General features: G+C 42.5%; 3 protein-coding genes across 8 annotated transcripts in view; 2 read left to right on the top strand and 1 right to left on the bottom strand.

Moving 5' to 3' along the window:
• Positions 1-788, bottom strand: part of PMS1 (PMS1 homolog 1, mismatch repair system component) — a 47020-nt gene extending 46232 nt beyond the window's left edge. Inside the window, exon 1 of one of the 2 annotated variants that reach the window (XM_050899804.1) lies at positions 738-788. The gene's annotated coding sequence lies outside the window, so the exon portion shown is untranslated. Of the gene's footprint in view, positions 1-437; positions 494-737 lie in introns of those variants that run through there. The other variant, XM_050899803.1, reaches the window with a different exon arrangement.
• A 133-nt stretch (positions 789-921) lies between these two features.
• On the top strand, positions 922-7442 carry ORMDL1 (ORMDL sphingolipid biosynthesis regulator 1). 5 transcript variants are annotated; one of them, XM_050900460.1, is made up of 6 exons: positions 922-953; positions 1377-1445; positions 2057-2221; positions 2523-2703; positions 5084-5235; positions 6733-7442. In XM_050900460.1, exons 4-6 carry the CDS (start codon positions 2530-2532, stop codon positions 6866-6868), a joined length of 462 nt encoding a protein of 153 aa, XP_050756417.1. In that variant the 5' UTR covers positions 922-953; positions 1377-1445; positions 2057-2221; positions 2523-2529; the 3' UTR covers positions 6869-7442. The 5 variants fall into 5 exon arrangements, with proteins under 5 accessions (XP_050756417.1, XP_050756420.1, XP_050756419.1 ...); XM_050900463.1 differs by lacking the exon at positions 1377-1445 and having other exon boundaries at positions 931-953; XM_050900462.1 differs by lacking the exon at positions 1377-1445 and having other exon boundaries at positions 936-953; positions 2054-2221.
• Positions 7443-9013: 1571 nt separating this feature from the next.
• Positions 9014-14375, top strand: OSGEPL1 (O-sialoglycoprotein endopeptidase like 1). The gene is made up of 7 exons (XM_050900459.1): positions 9014-9715; positions 10361-10748; positions 11659-11863; positions 11947-12095; positions 12590-12720; positions 12867-12938; positions 14032-14375. Exons 1-7 carry the CDS (start codon positions 9504-9506, stop codon positions 14123-14125), a joined length of 1251 nt encoding a protein of 416 aa, XP_050756416.1. The 5' UTR covers positions 9014-9503; the 3' UTR covers positions 14126-14375.
• The last annotated feature ends 340 nt before the right edge of the window (positions 14376-14715 follow it).

Genomic DNA, 14715 nt, shown 5'->3' with positions numbered 1-14715 from the left:
TACCCCTCTAAACAAAGTCAGACCCCCCCAGCAACACGGGCTCTCTAAACAGCTGCAATACCGCACGCCATCAGGTAAACTGCGAACAAAAACTAAGTCCTTAAACTTCACAGTTGCAGCCTGGCAAGATTTCTAGAGCAGCACCCAAACCCCACTCCAACAGCCACCTTTCTTAGGAGTCCAGCAGAACACGTACTCAGGTAATTCTTCAGCTTATGAGGAAAAAAAAAAAAAGGGAGAAAAGCTGCAGATAAAACCTGCAGACGGTCACCCTTGAGTTTCCCTAAAACCACACGAACAGCCCCCAGTTCCCAGTTCTGCTTTTCGTTAAGAAAAGCTGGGGTGCCGCGCCAGCAGCACCGCCGCCGCGCCCCTCGGCGAGGGGGGGGGCAGCCACCGCCGCAAGGGACGCGCGGTTCCCGCCCCGGCCAGCCCACCTCGCTCCTCAGCAGGGCCTGGCCCCGCACGGGGGGACGCCGCGCCGCGCCGCGCCAGGCCCAGGCGCGGGCCTAGGCCCAGGCCCAGGCGCAGACCCGTTCCGCGCAGCCCGGGGCAGCAGCGGTTCCCGCCGCGGTGCCGCCAGCTACCCGGAGAAAGCAGCGTCCCCGCCCCGGCCGGGACCTCGGGGGAGAGCGGCGGCGTTTCCCGCGGCAGGCGGGCAGCTGCCTCTCGCCGCCCCTCGCCCCTCCGCCCTTCCGGGGCGGCCGCCCACCCGCAGGACCCCGGGGCTGCGCTACCTGCGCGTCCGCGACGCCCCCGCTGCCGCCGCCGCCGCCGCTCCCGTGGGCGGTGCGGGCGGCCCGGCCCCTCCCCTCGGCGCCCGCCCTGCCCACGGGGCAGCCGGCGGGCTCTACCTGCGGCCGGCGGCCCGCGGCCCGCGCTCCGCTCCTGCTCCTCAGCGGCCGCGGCCACAGCGCGGCCGGCGGCGCTTGGGCCGGCGGGTCTCCGGAAAGGTGGGGCCGCGCTCGGGAGGCGGAGGGCGGGAAGGCGGGCCGGGCCGCCGCCGCCGCCGCCTGCGCGCCGGTGCTTGCGAGCAGGCCCCGGGGCGGCTCGGCGGCTGCTGCCAGGCCCGGCCCTGAGGCGGAGCGGCGGGGCCCGGCGGGCCGTGGCGGCGGGAGGGGGATCTGCCGGGGAGCCCGCACGGTGCGTGGCCGGGAAGGGAGGCGGCTCTCCGGGGAGGCCCCGGCTCCGGCGAGGGCGACGTGCGCCGGGTCTGCGGGCATAGCGTCCCGCTTCTTTCGTGCGGCCGGGCTCCTGGCGATGAGAGAGAAAACACAGGGGTACAGCGAACTGAGAGAAGGTGCCCATCTGATTAGACAAGAAACATGAGGAAAAAATAGGAAGAGATGGTAGATTATGCCAAGATGTACGTCTAGGTACTCGCTCACCGGCGGTGCTGCATCCCAGGGAGGGAGGGAGGAACAATCTGACTTCACCCATCTCAGGTAATGTGTTCCCTGCGCGTGCACGTTTTGAAATACTTTGCAACAAGTATTGATTAAAATCAGGATTGCCCCAGTTCAGTTTCAGGTTCATCGCATCTATTTTTATTCTACAGCCTACTGTTAATATTGCAAAATACTTGGGTATTACCATGCTTTGCAGCTCTGAGCAAATATAAAAAACAAACTTCCTACCAAAGCAAGCTGTTTTTGCTGGTTAAACAGTGCTTTTGTACACTGGTTTAGAAGGAAGTTAAAAAGTCTCCATCCCAGTGCCATAAATGAATATAAATAGTCTCACAGATCACGTGAGTATGAAGTACGCAATTATTTTTTTTAATTATCATTACCAATTTTAGTACAATAGGACGAGAGTGTCACCTCCAGTAAGTTCTGTCTATCTCCTGAAGAAATCAGCATGATGAAATTGTTCTGTGTATCTCTGCGCATGTCTGTCACTTAGAAAACTTTTGAACCCGTTGGCTGATTTCAGCCAGATTTGAAAGATGGAAATGTCTGTCTGAAAACTAACAGATGGGGAGAGAGGAAAATCTGAAGTCTGCACCCTGCTGCAAGAAAAGCAGGCATAAATTAGTCTTTGTTCTTTCTAGCAGTAGGTGGCTGGGCAATTGGTATATGGAGAATTCTTCACTAGCCATTACATGAACAAGAAACAGGAGGAAAATTGTCTGATACGGGAAGTGGAAAAGAACTGGATATTGTCGTGGACGGAGAAAAGAATTTAGAGGACAAAAGTTACAAAACTTGGTTTCTTACAGGTTTGCAACTTCAGCTTCTAACAGCACAGCTTACTATTTTTTTAAAATGTCCCTTCTGTAGCAGGCTTGTGGGTTTTATTTGTTTGGGCTTTTTTTAAAACAAACAGTTCCCAACAGCCCCTTTGTACTGACTTCTCTATAGAACCATACTTTGAAGATCTTGAGGTACATCTTGGCTTATGCACTGTGTTCCTTTCAGACCTGCTTATTTAAAACAGCCTTTTCCAAAATTTGAAAATTGCATGTGTTAAGTACTTCTCTATAACAGTAGTCTCAATCTTCAAACAGATCTGTTTTATAGGGTAAAAATGAACGTAGGAGTTGCACACAGCGAGGTAAATCCAAACACCCGGGTGATGAACAGTCGTGGAATGTGGCTGACATACGCGCTCGGAGTCGGCATGCTGCACATTGTCTTGCTCAGCATTCCTTTCTTTAGTGTCCCTGTTGCCTGGACTTTAACAAATGTGATTCACAACCTGGTAAGTACCCTCTCTTGTAACAAAATTTCAAAAGTTGTTCATATGTATTTATTTTTAGTAGCAGGAGAAGAGAAAAACAGCCAAGCTGTATGGATAATGAAATCCAGCTAGCTAAAACACCACCTCTACTTTGCTTATCCACTATTAAATGAGTTGGCTATTTTTGGGAGGAGGAATGATACATGATCACTTTGGGTTTAAGCACAAAAGACGTGAAATATTCCTTACATAGTTTATGTATTCTTTTAAAAGGCATTTAATTAAGATAGAATCTTGCAAACATAAAATCATCATGCCAACCGACTTTTACAGTGTTTTGTATATTGTTAGAGAGCTGTGCTGAATCCATAAAATATGTTACATTTTTAATTCTTGGCTATTATCTACTAATGTTTCTAAATAAATCTGTTAGTATCCCAAAATGTTTAATTTCAGCACTTTACCTGTTTCCTTGGACAGCAGCATTTGTGTTCTTGCTTTGATTTCTGGTCAGGCTCGGAATGACTTCAGCATGCAACTTTGTCACTATACATGACATAAGAAAAATCTTACTTGAAAGCAGTGGGAAAAACTGGACTACCTTGACCCAAGCCCTGAAACCATTTGTCATTCAGTGGGTTGTGAGTTGCATGATGACTTCTGTATGCAAAAGGGTTTGGAAGCTGAAGACCTTAAGAATCTTTCTGCCTCCTCTCCCTAGGATGCTATAATTTTGTTGTAATCATTTAAAGTAATGCAAGTATGTATATTGGTCCTGCCAAGCTTAGAGAAAAGAGGGGCATAATCCAGCAATTTACATCATACTTGAGGTTTGCTAACTCAGCTTTCTAAGATTAACAGCAAAGAAGTCTTCACAAAAAGATAGCTTCTTCCTTATTTAGGAAAATGATAGTTCACTTTAAAGACTGAGGTTGGATAATATCCTCTTGAATCCTGTGATTTTTTTTTTTTATTCTAGCTTTTTGTTTTTGTAGAAAGGTTTAAAACTAATAGTGAGATTGTAAGCATCATTAGAGCATTTTGTATGTTCTCTCTGACAGCATCGGACATGCCTGACTTCAGAAGATACTGGCAGAGACAAGTGTTACTAAATATTTCCCAAATGCCTTACCAAATTCATTGCAAGTAGCCATAATGACAACAGGGGTGAGAGCATGCACTGGCAAGTAGTTTTCTAGTGGAACACTGAAAGATGAGTATAAACTGCACTTCTGGATATTTCAGCATTTAAATGGCACTTTTTTGGAAACAAGTCCTTGAATGGTTTGACAAACAAAAAAATCTTGAATTTCCACTAATGGAAAACTCTTAGCTCACCTTGAAAGCATTTTTGGTGGTCCCTTCCGCAAGTACCAGTGCAAAATAAAGTATGTAGTAAGCATTTGGATCTGTCCTAAAAGTGCCTTTTGATTAAGTTATTAAAACTGAGACTCTGCAAACATCATGAATTGAAGAATTAATTAAGCAAATCAATTGTCTTAGGTTAGTAGGCCTCCGGTCAGGGGGCTGTTCAAAAAAAAAAGTGGAAGAAGACGTGAAGTGACTTGCTCAAATTTCACCTCCTTTATAAGAACGCGGAAGAAAGGTGATTTTTCTGTATAAAGCTTTCTATAACAATTTCTGTATGTGCATAAGAACGAACCTGAAGGAAAGAAAAGGAAGTCTGATACTTTCTGATAGAGACTCTTGCTTGGAGTTGGTGTGCTCTCTTTGATAGAAAACAAATGTTTGTAAAAACTGAAGAGGGCGGACTCCCCCATCTGAAATCAATGGGCCCAAATTGATCTTTCAGAACAGACCAGACATGGCATGCTCCCATCAAACAGAAACAAACGCAAAGGAAGTCCAGTGTGGTTAAGGAGAAGCAGCAAAGAGATGGACAGATGGTATTCAACAGATTGCTGGTAGTCGGCTTTGAAGTATTTGAAGCTGGTGGGGGGCTGAGAAAGCTTTCAAAAGTTCTTGTAATATTGCCAGGATTCGGAGATAGATTTTTGCTTTGTGCAGACTCTGCCTCATAACTCAATTAACACTGTGTTAGGAAAGTGGTAATATAAATCAGCAGCCCTATACTTGTTACAGTGCTTGTTAAAATTCTGTTGACTTCATGCAATTTCTGCCATCTAATGTAGAAGACAAGGCAGTGGATCGGATGTCACATAGACTTTGGCTTTAATTCTGACTGTGCCACTGACTGCACAACCTCGGGCAAATCACTTCTTGTCTCTTCCTTCCTCTTCAATAATTTGACATTACAGGCTAGCAGCTCTTCTGCGTGAGAATTCATGTACTCCCTTTTTTTACAATGCATTGAACAATGTAACAATTATAAAAAACCATAGCTAAAAGTGCCACTGTATTCACTTTTTATTTTCCCCAGGGAATGTATGTGTTTTTGCATGCAGTAAAGGGAACTCCTTTTGAAACACCTGATCAGGGGAAAGCTAGGCTGCTAACACACTGGGAACAACTGGATTATGGAGTACAATTTACATCTTCAAGGAAATTCTTCACAATCTCTCCTATAATTCTGTGAGTTCAAAACGGTATTACGAATTTATTCAATTTATGAATTGAATCATAAAACCATGATTTCAAAAGGTGCAACAAAATGGGTTGCAATTTACATTCTAAAAGCATTTTCTCTCTTTTTTTGCTTGCTTGTTTGTTTCTACATCACAGAGGTAGGGAGTACGTATTTACGGGCCATATAAGCAACAACCTTTCTTCCTGCAGCTTTTGACCCTCTAGTTCACATACTGAAGTCGAAGTTTGCAAACAGTTATTAGTGGGGCAGGTTTTAAAGATTAGAAATGTTGTGAGGAAAACTTACTGTTGACTCTTGAAGTTCTTTAGGAGGTTGTGAAGTCATAAATATTGAAAATCTAAACTAATTGCCTTTAGCATATGACAGCATTTATTAACCATTTTGCAACTTGTGAATTACGAGGAGTGTGGCAGTCTAGGATTTTGCATGTTGGTTTTGCTTTGTACAGATTGTTTACACTAGCTATGTAAATAGATCAGAAATTCTACACCGCCTGTCTCTGTTGACAAAAGTATGGTTGTGTAGCTAAAGGAAATCAGATATGTATTTAGTATCCAACTCTAAAAAGGCTTTCTCTTTTTCCCTGAAGGAAGTTGTCCACTTGCATGGCAGGGTGGGGGGGAGGGAAGATCCTGCATCGTGTTTAGAAAGTTGGTTCACAAAGGATAGAAACTGAAAAATATATATATAACTCCTCAAAAAAAAATCCTCTTTCTTCAAAGATAGCTTCCCACTTCCCAGTGGGAATTTTGTATTCATAACGCTTGTGTATGGTTCTCTTCATGCACTAATAATGCATAAGTAGCAGAATAAACATCTCCGTTTTGCTGGGAAAAAACCCCCAACAATCTGATAGCCTCATTTCTGTGACTAGTTTTTGCAAAGAACAAGATGAAATTATTGGCTCAAAGTGTAAAGAAGTTGGTAGTGAATTGGATTTTCTGATGCACATTTCCTTATTCTTGCAGTTGAACAGGTTGTGAACTAGCTTAAAAGAAAAATGTGCTGGAAACATCTGCCAGACGGGAAGCATTTTAAAATCATGCCAATCACAGATGTGCTCAGCATAAATGATTTTTGCACTGAAAAATGTCACATGCTTTGTCACTGAGCTTGCTAGGGTAGCAGAACTGCGAGTATTTTGGTAACAGATCTTACACTATTTAAAAGGTATCATAAATCAGGCTTGTAGGTGCAGAAGTCAGAGACTCCAACTTGAGGGGCGGGGAGAAGTGCTGGAGGAAAATACTAGCTGAGAGTTGCTTTTTGGCACCTTGAGGAGTATGGGAAGAAGAGACTTAGTCCATGATTTTGCTGTAGATATTCTAGAACCTCAGGTCAGATACTTAATACAGGAATAGATCGGTTGTTAACCAGTAAAATATTACTGATTGCTAAAGCACTTTTTTCAACTATGCTTTGTTTGTTTATTTTTTAGACAAGGGTGTCATCAGCTAAGCTTGCTCCCTTTTCTCCTGCAGGTACTTCCTGGCGAGTTTCTACACAAAGTATGATCCAACACACTTTATCCTCAACACAACATCTCTCTTGACCGTGCTTATCCCCAAGCTGCCACAGTTGCATGGCGTTCGAATTTTTGGCATCAATAAATATTAAGCAGAAGGTTTGACACTGACCTCCCCTGACATGGCTACTGCTGCTCCCCAGGTGAAGGAAACGAGGAGTCTGCTGTGCTGTGTATCTAATGGTATTCAATGAGAGGTGCTTTTACATCTGAGATACAATTCCTACTTCCTGCAGCATTGTCTGGGATGAAAGTTCAGTTTATAAGAAGATGCCTTCAAATACTTAAATGTGAATCGGAAACCTCTAGAAGAAAGATTTCCATGAAGAACTGGGCAGGCCCAGCTCTAAAGCATAATCCCCACTAAGACTGTATGTATACCTGGCTGATGCAAGTGACTTGTAAGGAAGGTGCGAGTAACAGCTGAAATGGAGAGCAGTGTTTCACAAATACCCAGTCAACCATAATGCAAATGGTAACTTTACATATAAATCCAGGATCCTCGATGCCAAGGACTGGTGAGACCGCATTCTTAGATTAAGTGAAAGTAGCTAGTTTCTGCTGTATGGATTGTAGGTGGTTGTGCTTGTTATTGCATTGTAAAAGTTTGTCTCACAGTAAATACTGTGGCAGCTAGCATAAACTGATGCTGTAATTCATGCCTTATCTGTTCTTGTGATTTTTTTTGTCACAAAGACCGAAGAAAGTCCTTAACTGTCAGCTCAGGGGATTTCTACATCAACTTGATAGCTCAGTTTATGTACGCTTTTACAAGTCGCCACTGTTGTGTTTATTTCATTTTGCTTACCAGGATGCTGACTTTCCTATGTGTAAGTGGTACATCCTGAAAAATTGAGATTTCTTTTAAGATGTGGATTTTTGACTATTGTCTCTGATACTTGACTGATGGATTACTTTTCAGTAGTTGAGAGGCCTGTAATGGTGGGGGAAAGGGCTGCTGCTGTTGTAGGAGAAGCAGCTCCATTATAGAGCAACAATGTCAGAACACAGAAGAGAAACTCTGTGTAGGTCGTAAGTTAGAATAGAAGCCGAGCTAAAAGTAGGTGAATAGGCAAATCACATGGACTAACTGTGCTTTTGCAGAAAAAGGTGTGGATAATTTGCATGTCTTGGAAATGGGGAGGAATGCTGTGTTTTAGGGGTACCATGTAGTACTGAGTGATCTTGTATGTAATCAGCTCTGGAACTAGAGTGAAGGAGGTACATCTAGAGCTCTGAGCACTTATTTCTCTATCTGCGAAAAAGGATTAATTTTGAAGTCTACCACATGTCTGCTAGCCAAAACCGGCTCAGACTTAACAGAAGACTCCATTTAAGACTTGATTTACATTTTGGTTGCAGTGACAGCCAGTGAGCTGGAAAAAAAATAAAAAATAAAATAATAAAAAAAAAAAGCCAAGCTCACAGTGGCATACTTATTTTCTTGCTAAGAGAGTTTTCTGGCTATTTACTTTCTTGATAAAGATGCTGTTTAAAAAAAAAAGGCAATGTAACGAGTTATGAATTTTTTTTTTAGCAATTGCAAGTAATTGTGTTATTTGTACAGAAAGTGGTAACTGGCTAATTTTTAAGTAGTGACCACCACAAGGCTATGCTAGCCCTTTGCAAATCACTGTTTTGTGTACAAGTGACAAGGACTTCAAGACACGGACCGCATTTATTGACACAGAGTGGCGGCGACGCGCGTTGGGTACCGCCGGGACCCCAGGTAACGGGGCAGGGAGGCCTTTGGGCGGTTGTACAAAGCTCTCGACTTGCGGAATTAAAACTGCTTGCCCTCGGACGCCTGCCTTTCTTTTTCGGCCTTGCAGGGAGGCCTGAGCGCAGTGTCCACCGCAACCGGCCCCGCGCCGCGCCGGCCTCGGGGGCGGCCCCGGGGGAGCCCCGCCCCGTGACCCGCCGGTGGGCGGGACAGCGCCGCTGCCTGACCCACGCCGACAGGGCGGGCGGCGGCGGTGGCACCTCGTGCCTGCGCGGGTGGGGGCTGGGCCGGGGCCGCGGCCGGGGGTAGGAGGGTGGGCGAGCGGGGGTGCCCGGGCCCCGGCTGGCGGTGTACCCCTGCGGGGCGGAAACGTGCCGCCGGGAAAAGGGGAGGGCGAGGGGCGTGAGATGGCGACAAGTCAGGGTGCAAGGGCACAGTGCGACTGCGCCCGGCGGGGCAGCTGAGAAGCGGCCGCGGTGGGGCCGGGCGGTGGGCGCTGCCCTGGCGCAGCGGGGGGCCGGAGCCGGGGCGCACCTTCCGCCTTTACCCGCTGCCCGTGCGTGAGGCGGTTCCGTGGGCCTGTGGAGGATGGAAGCGAGCCTTTGACGGTGAAAGCGCAAAGAGGAGGCTACTTGGAGACACCACCGCTAACAGCTGGGGATCGGGCTGGCGCCGGGGGCAGCAAAGCCCTAAGGCACGCTGCCGGTCTGCCGCGGGTCACGGGTTTACTTTGTGGTTTGTGCCCCTCCCTTAGGACTGCAAGCAGCACCATACGCAGCAAGCGCGGGTGAAGAACTCTCTTGAAGGATGATTAAGGTAAAACAGAGACATTACCTCCCAACTTTTTTTTCCTTAGGGTCTTAAATATCATGTGTGGTCATTCGTAACTTTAAAAGTAATGCCACCTCTTCAGAAAATCAGACCAGAACACATGCTTGAAAACCCTCCAGTAATAAAACTGTACAGTTCTTTTGTAGACATAGCTACCAGATAGATTTTTAACAATGAACAGCATTGCCAAAAGCCTTTTGAAATCGGTTAAACACGGCCGAGCCGTGTGGCTGAGAAGCAGCTCTGCTCACTCTGGAAAACAGCATCCTCGGAAACTAGTTCTGGGAATAGAGACGAGCTGTGATGACACCGGCGCTGCTGTGGTGGACGATGCCGGCAATGTTCTGGGAGAGGCACTGCACTGTCAGAAGGAAGTCCATTTACAGTAAGAATATACTTCTCTCGGGGCTTTCGCCTTAATAATGATTTTATTGTTATTCTTACTTGTAATATCATCCGTATAAAAGTCTTCTCCAGAAAACTCGGTAAGAAGTGGGTAGGTGCCTATCCCTTGGGCCACAACACATTCTGCTTGAGATATTACTAAGGGTGAGGAAAGAAATGCTGTGCATTTAACAAGTTTCCTCCAGTATTTTCTTTCAAAAAGAGACAGATTACTTATCTGTCTAGCTTGAATTAAAGATGAAATCATTATTACTGTTAAAACCACCAAATATCTCAATTTTTTTTAAGGGAAAATTAATCAAATATAGGCATTGGTGGCTAAGTACATGAACTGACAAGTGAGGGCTTGTGAATATTAAGTTACAGACGTTGTTTTGGAACAGTGTTGAGATACGTTTAAGAGATATGTGTACCGAAAAAGGGCAAGCTGCATCCTTTTCTGACCTCCCAGTGATAATTATGCTCTCTTCAGTGCATAGATGCCCTTTACGCTAAACAAGGTATTTGAGGATGTACTAAGGAAACAGGCAGGATACGGCAAGGTTAAGAGGCGTCTGAAATCTATGTTTATGCCATTCTATCTGTTATGAAATACAAAGGTATTGTAATTCTTTGGTTTTACTAGAGCGGGTGGAATAATTCCTGTGGTGGCACAGCAACTTCACAGAGAAAACATCGACCAAGTAGTAAAAGAGGCTCTTAGTGTCAGTGGAGTTTCTGTACATGAACTTGCAGCTGTTGCAACTACAGTAAAACCAGGACTTGCACTAAGCCTTGAAGTAGGGCTGCAGTACAGCTTGAACATGGTGAACAAGTACCAGAAGCCGTTCATACCCATTCATCACATGGAGGCTCACGCACTGACCATCAGACTGACGCATCACGTGGAATTTCCCTTCTTGGTTCTTTTACTCTCTGGAGGCCACTGCATCTTGGCAGTAGCACAAGGAGTTTCAGATTTCCTTCTGCTTGGACAATCCATAGATATAGCACCAGGTGACATGCTGGATAAGGTAATATTTCCTTACATAAGTGAATCTAGTTTTTTCTTCTTTTTATTGCGGTTATACTACATAATGGTAGTATTATCATCAGCCCAAGGACAGTAATACAGTGCAATATGAGCTTTACTTAACTGTTTTTTTCCTATTTTGAAATACCATAGATTTAAGACACAAGAGGCTGTTAAAAATCTATGCATAGCGTCATTTTTAACATATGTAAATTAATTATATTTTTAGCAAATAGACAACAGAACCAAAACTGGTGTTGGAATTTTCATTGACACCCATTATACAAACGAGTTGTATGAATTTGAGAAGAATGATAGCGATATTTTAAAGGATGCTGTCAGGTTTAAAACAATCCATACTAAAAAATTCCTTACCAGTTTTTTTTTGTACAGTTTGAAAAGCCTGGTTTGGCTTTCAGAATCTTAAGTTTTCTGGGTCGCTGAGTACAATCTGTAAAATTGGTCACTTACAGTTTTGTTCTCAAACACAAGCAGAGTTTTTAAACAGTATTTGTGTGTATTAATTAAAAAAGTGGGGGAGTGAGTAGAGTCAGAAAGGGGATTGTTGAAAGTTGAAACCAGCTTTGTTCCTATTTATCTGGTAATACAGTATGGCAGTCCCTGTGTGTTTCCTATAGCATAAACATTGGGTAATTAATGTTTCCTGCAAAATTCATTGATCCTCACGTTTGCCCAAATTGTTCTAGAATTGCATTTCTAATTACTCCAGAAAAAAAAAAAAAATCCAGCTGGCATTATGTCTTGTCCTTACCATGCCCTGTTCGTAATTTACCATTGGATTAGATTTTGTGGTGTCTAATTTTACTCCATGGACTACAATACAGTGATGCAGTTACAGGAGGAATTAATTTAGCTCTCTATTCCGAGTCTGCTGTTTATTATCTCCTTAGGTAGCAAGAAGACTCTCATTACGAAAGCACCCAGAGTGCCACAGCATGGCTGGGGGGAAGGCAATAGAGCACTTGGCTCAAAATGGAAACCGGCAACAGCACGCATTCAGACTTCCCATGCAACAGTATCGTAACTGTGATTTTTCTTTTTCTGGACTTCAGAGCCTTGTCAATAAAGCCATTATACAAAAAGAAAAAGAAGAAGGTATTTTTAAACAAAGTCAGATATAAACCATATTTTTGATGACCTGTGCTCAGGAAAACCCATTTGATCATACATTTTTATAGGTATTCAAGAAGGCGAGATCCTATCCTGTGTTAAGGATATTGCTGCTGCTGTACAGCATGCAGTGGCTGTTCATATTATCCAGCGGACATATCGAGCCATGCTGTTCTGCATAAAAAATAGCATATTATCATCAAAAAATGCAACTTTGGTGGGTATACATTTTTTTTCCTTTTTATATTTGACTGTATAACATCATTTGAATATGCAGATGCCTTGTACTTTCTCCCTTGACAGGTAAGGAAGATGTCAGTATGTATTACATTGTTCAAATACCAAGATTGAAGTAATAGTCATATAAATATTTACAATAAAGTCTTTCATAGTTTGGTTTTAAGGTAGAAAGAGATTTTCTTACCATCTAATCTGACCCTCCATAACAATTCAGGCCACATAATTTGACCTAGTGCTCCCCAATACTTGACAGCTGTTCTAGTTATAACATGCTTTTATTCAGGAATCTCTTTTAGCATAACAAGCTTGCTTACCATACTCTTTTCTGATACGTTTTAATCTTCAAATGCGTTATTTATTGCTGTCTTCAGAACTTCATCTGATAACCTGTTTTTAAATAGGATGTTAGTTGAGTGTGACCCATCAGTACTTTTGAGTTAATGCCTTTTTTCTTTTTGAAACTGCTGTCAGGTTGTATCAGGAGGAGTTGCAAGTAATCAGTATATCCGAAAAGGTCTACAGACTTTGGCAGATGCAAATGATTTTGCTTTTCTGTGTCCTCCTCCAAGACTCTGCACTGATAATGGTGTTATGATTGCATGGTAAGAGTTGTTTCTCTTTGCATGTGTTTCTATAATGTTCTTTAAAAGTTGACATCAGAGTGAAGAACTGTTTATGGTGACTGAACCACATACACATATTCACATAGTTATGACGTACATTTTTATGTAACTGCTTTCTTGCTTAGGAATGGCATTGAAAGGTTACGTGCAGGACTTGGTGTTTTACATAGTACTGACGGCATCCGCTATGAACCAAAGTAAGTGACTCAATTCATTCACAGTCTATTTCTTCACTTATTCACTAGGGTCAGTGAGAGTGGAAGGAAGTGTAGACTAAAAAGAGTAGCAGAAGCTGATGAGGAATGTCTTTGCAGTGCATATAAGCTTTAAAAGTTACCAGCACTTCCTTTTCAATGTAGTTGTGAAATACAAATGATAGCATCTGCCATTTATGTTTGTTGTGGCTCAGAAACTTAGCATACATCGTAACAGTTCTATGTATTTTCCTATTACCATTGTGGTATGGGAAAACTGGAGCAAGTTAAGCTGTAATACGCTTCCCCCTAGCTTCTCAGTCACTGTAGACATAAATGAAAATGCTCCAAGTCAAACTGTGTATTCATAATGAGCAATCAACTTAAAAAAAGAACTTGCCATGTAACATCTGATAATACTGATTTTTTTTAATGACTTATTAGGTAAGACTTGTTCTATGGATTTAAGTAGATCCTAGGCTTAAGGCCAAACAAAATTCTAGTATTTCAAAAGTACCAGCTGGTCTTAAACTTGAAATTTTTTCAGGTTTTTCCCTTTTCCATTTCCAGGAAAACAGGCTTGGAAGGTCTCAGGACAAAAAAACCTGTTTTATAATTTTCACATGAAAAATGATAAAATACTCTTCTTCAAAAATAACTTGCTTTATATATCTCAGTGAATAAAACACTAAGTTTTATTTGCTGTAGGCTACGCATTCTTTAAGATTATCACAGAAAGAGATACCTGTGAATCTCTAGTGTGTCTTGCATTCATCAGTGAGATGTAAAATGAATTATCAACTAAAACCAGAATCTAAATATAACAACATCCCCAAAAGATGGCTTTGAAATCACAGCTGTGTTTCCTGAGTTTGGAATGGCTACAAATGCAAACATTTCCTCAATGTAAAGATACTTCTAGGTACGGCCTCAGATGGACCATTTTAATGGTCACACAGTCTAACAGTGCAGGGAATCTGCAAAAATACTGCGACTCCCATGCTCATTGTAAAAAAAGGTCTGTGAATCTGCACATCTGTGATATGGCAATAATGTTATTTATTTTTAACAAATACATAATTTTATTATTTTCTAGAGCTCCCCTTGGAATTGATATTTCAAAAAGAGTTGAAGAAGATTCCATCAAGGTGCCAAAACTAAAGAAGAAGATACGATGGTTGGCATCTTAAAAAGTAGCTTAGTAACGTAAATGCAACTACAAACTGTTCAGTAAAAACTGTTTCAATGCTGTTACATTTACTGACAGTACTTGGTTTACAGGTGTTGAAAATCACCTGTTGGAGAAATAAATGCTGTGTGGTATCACCAAAATGATTCCAGTTACTGTTCCACAAATGTCTAAGAGTTCTAAGTATTAAAAGAATAAAAAAAAAGTGCACTTTCTAATAAACTTACACAAATTAAAATATCTCAATTGTTTACACTTTATAACTTATAATAAGGTTTTTATATTTATAACATACCATATTATAATTTAACAATACAATATATAATTTATATAAGGTTTATAATTTACACTACATGTTAAAAAAAAAAATCATACCTTCCATGATTGAAAAGTTACAGAAAGTGAACACGAGAGCGCACAGATTTTCAAGAAGATTGCAATGTCTTAGCTGTGCCAGTACAATTGAATTTCAACAGTACCTAACTTTCTGCTGCTGGTGTGAGAAGCCTATTCTTACTTACACAAAATTAAAATTTTGGGGTATAGGGCTAGTGCGTTTTAATTTTCTCCTTTTTTTTTGTAAACAGCTCA

This window comes from Gymnogyps californianus, chromosome 7 (genome assembly GCF_018139145.2).
Source record: "Gymnogyps californianus isolate 813 chromosome 7, ASM1813914v2, whole genome shotgun sequence".
Taxonomy (NCBI): domain Eukaryota; kingdom Metazoa; phylum Chordata; class Aves; order Accipitriformes; family Cathartidae; genus Gymnogyps; species Gymnogyps californianus.
Note: the sequence above shows the minus strand (reverse complement) of the source record. Positions and strands in the feature narration are given on the sequence as shown.

Coding starts and splice junctions, on each gene's coding strand:
- OSGEPL1 (XM_050900459.1), top strand. CDS start 9,504: ATGAACAGCATTGCCAAAAGCCTTTTGAAATCGGTTAAACACGGCCGA. Junction 12,721..12,866: donor AATGGTGTTATGATTGCATG/GTAAGAGTTGTT, acceptor TTTCTTGCTTAG/GAATGGCATTGAAAGGTTAC. Junction 12,939..14,031: donor GGCATCCGCTATGAACCAAA/GTAAGTGACTCA, acceptor ATTATTTTCTAG/AGCTCCCCTTGGAATTGATA.
- ORMDL1 (XM_050900460.1), top strand. CDS start 2,530: ATGAACGTAGGAGTTGCACACAGCGAGGTAAATCCAAACACCCGGGTG. Junction 2,704..5,083: donor CAAATGTGATTCACAACCTG/GTAAGTACCCTC, acceptor TATTTTCCCCAG/GGAATGTATGTGTTTTTGCA. Junction 5,236..6,732: donor ACAATCTCTCCTATAATTCT/GTGAGTTCAAAA, acceptor TTTCTCCTGCAG/GTACTTCCTGGCGAGTTTCT.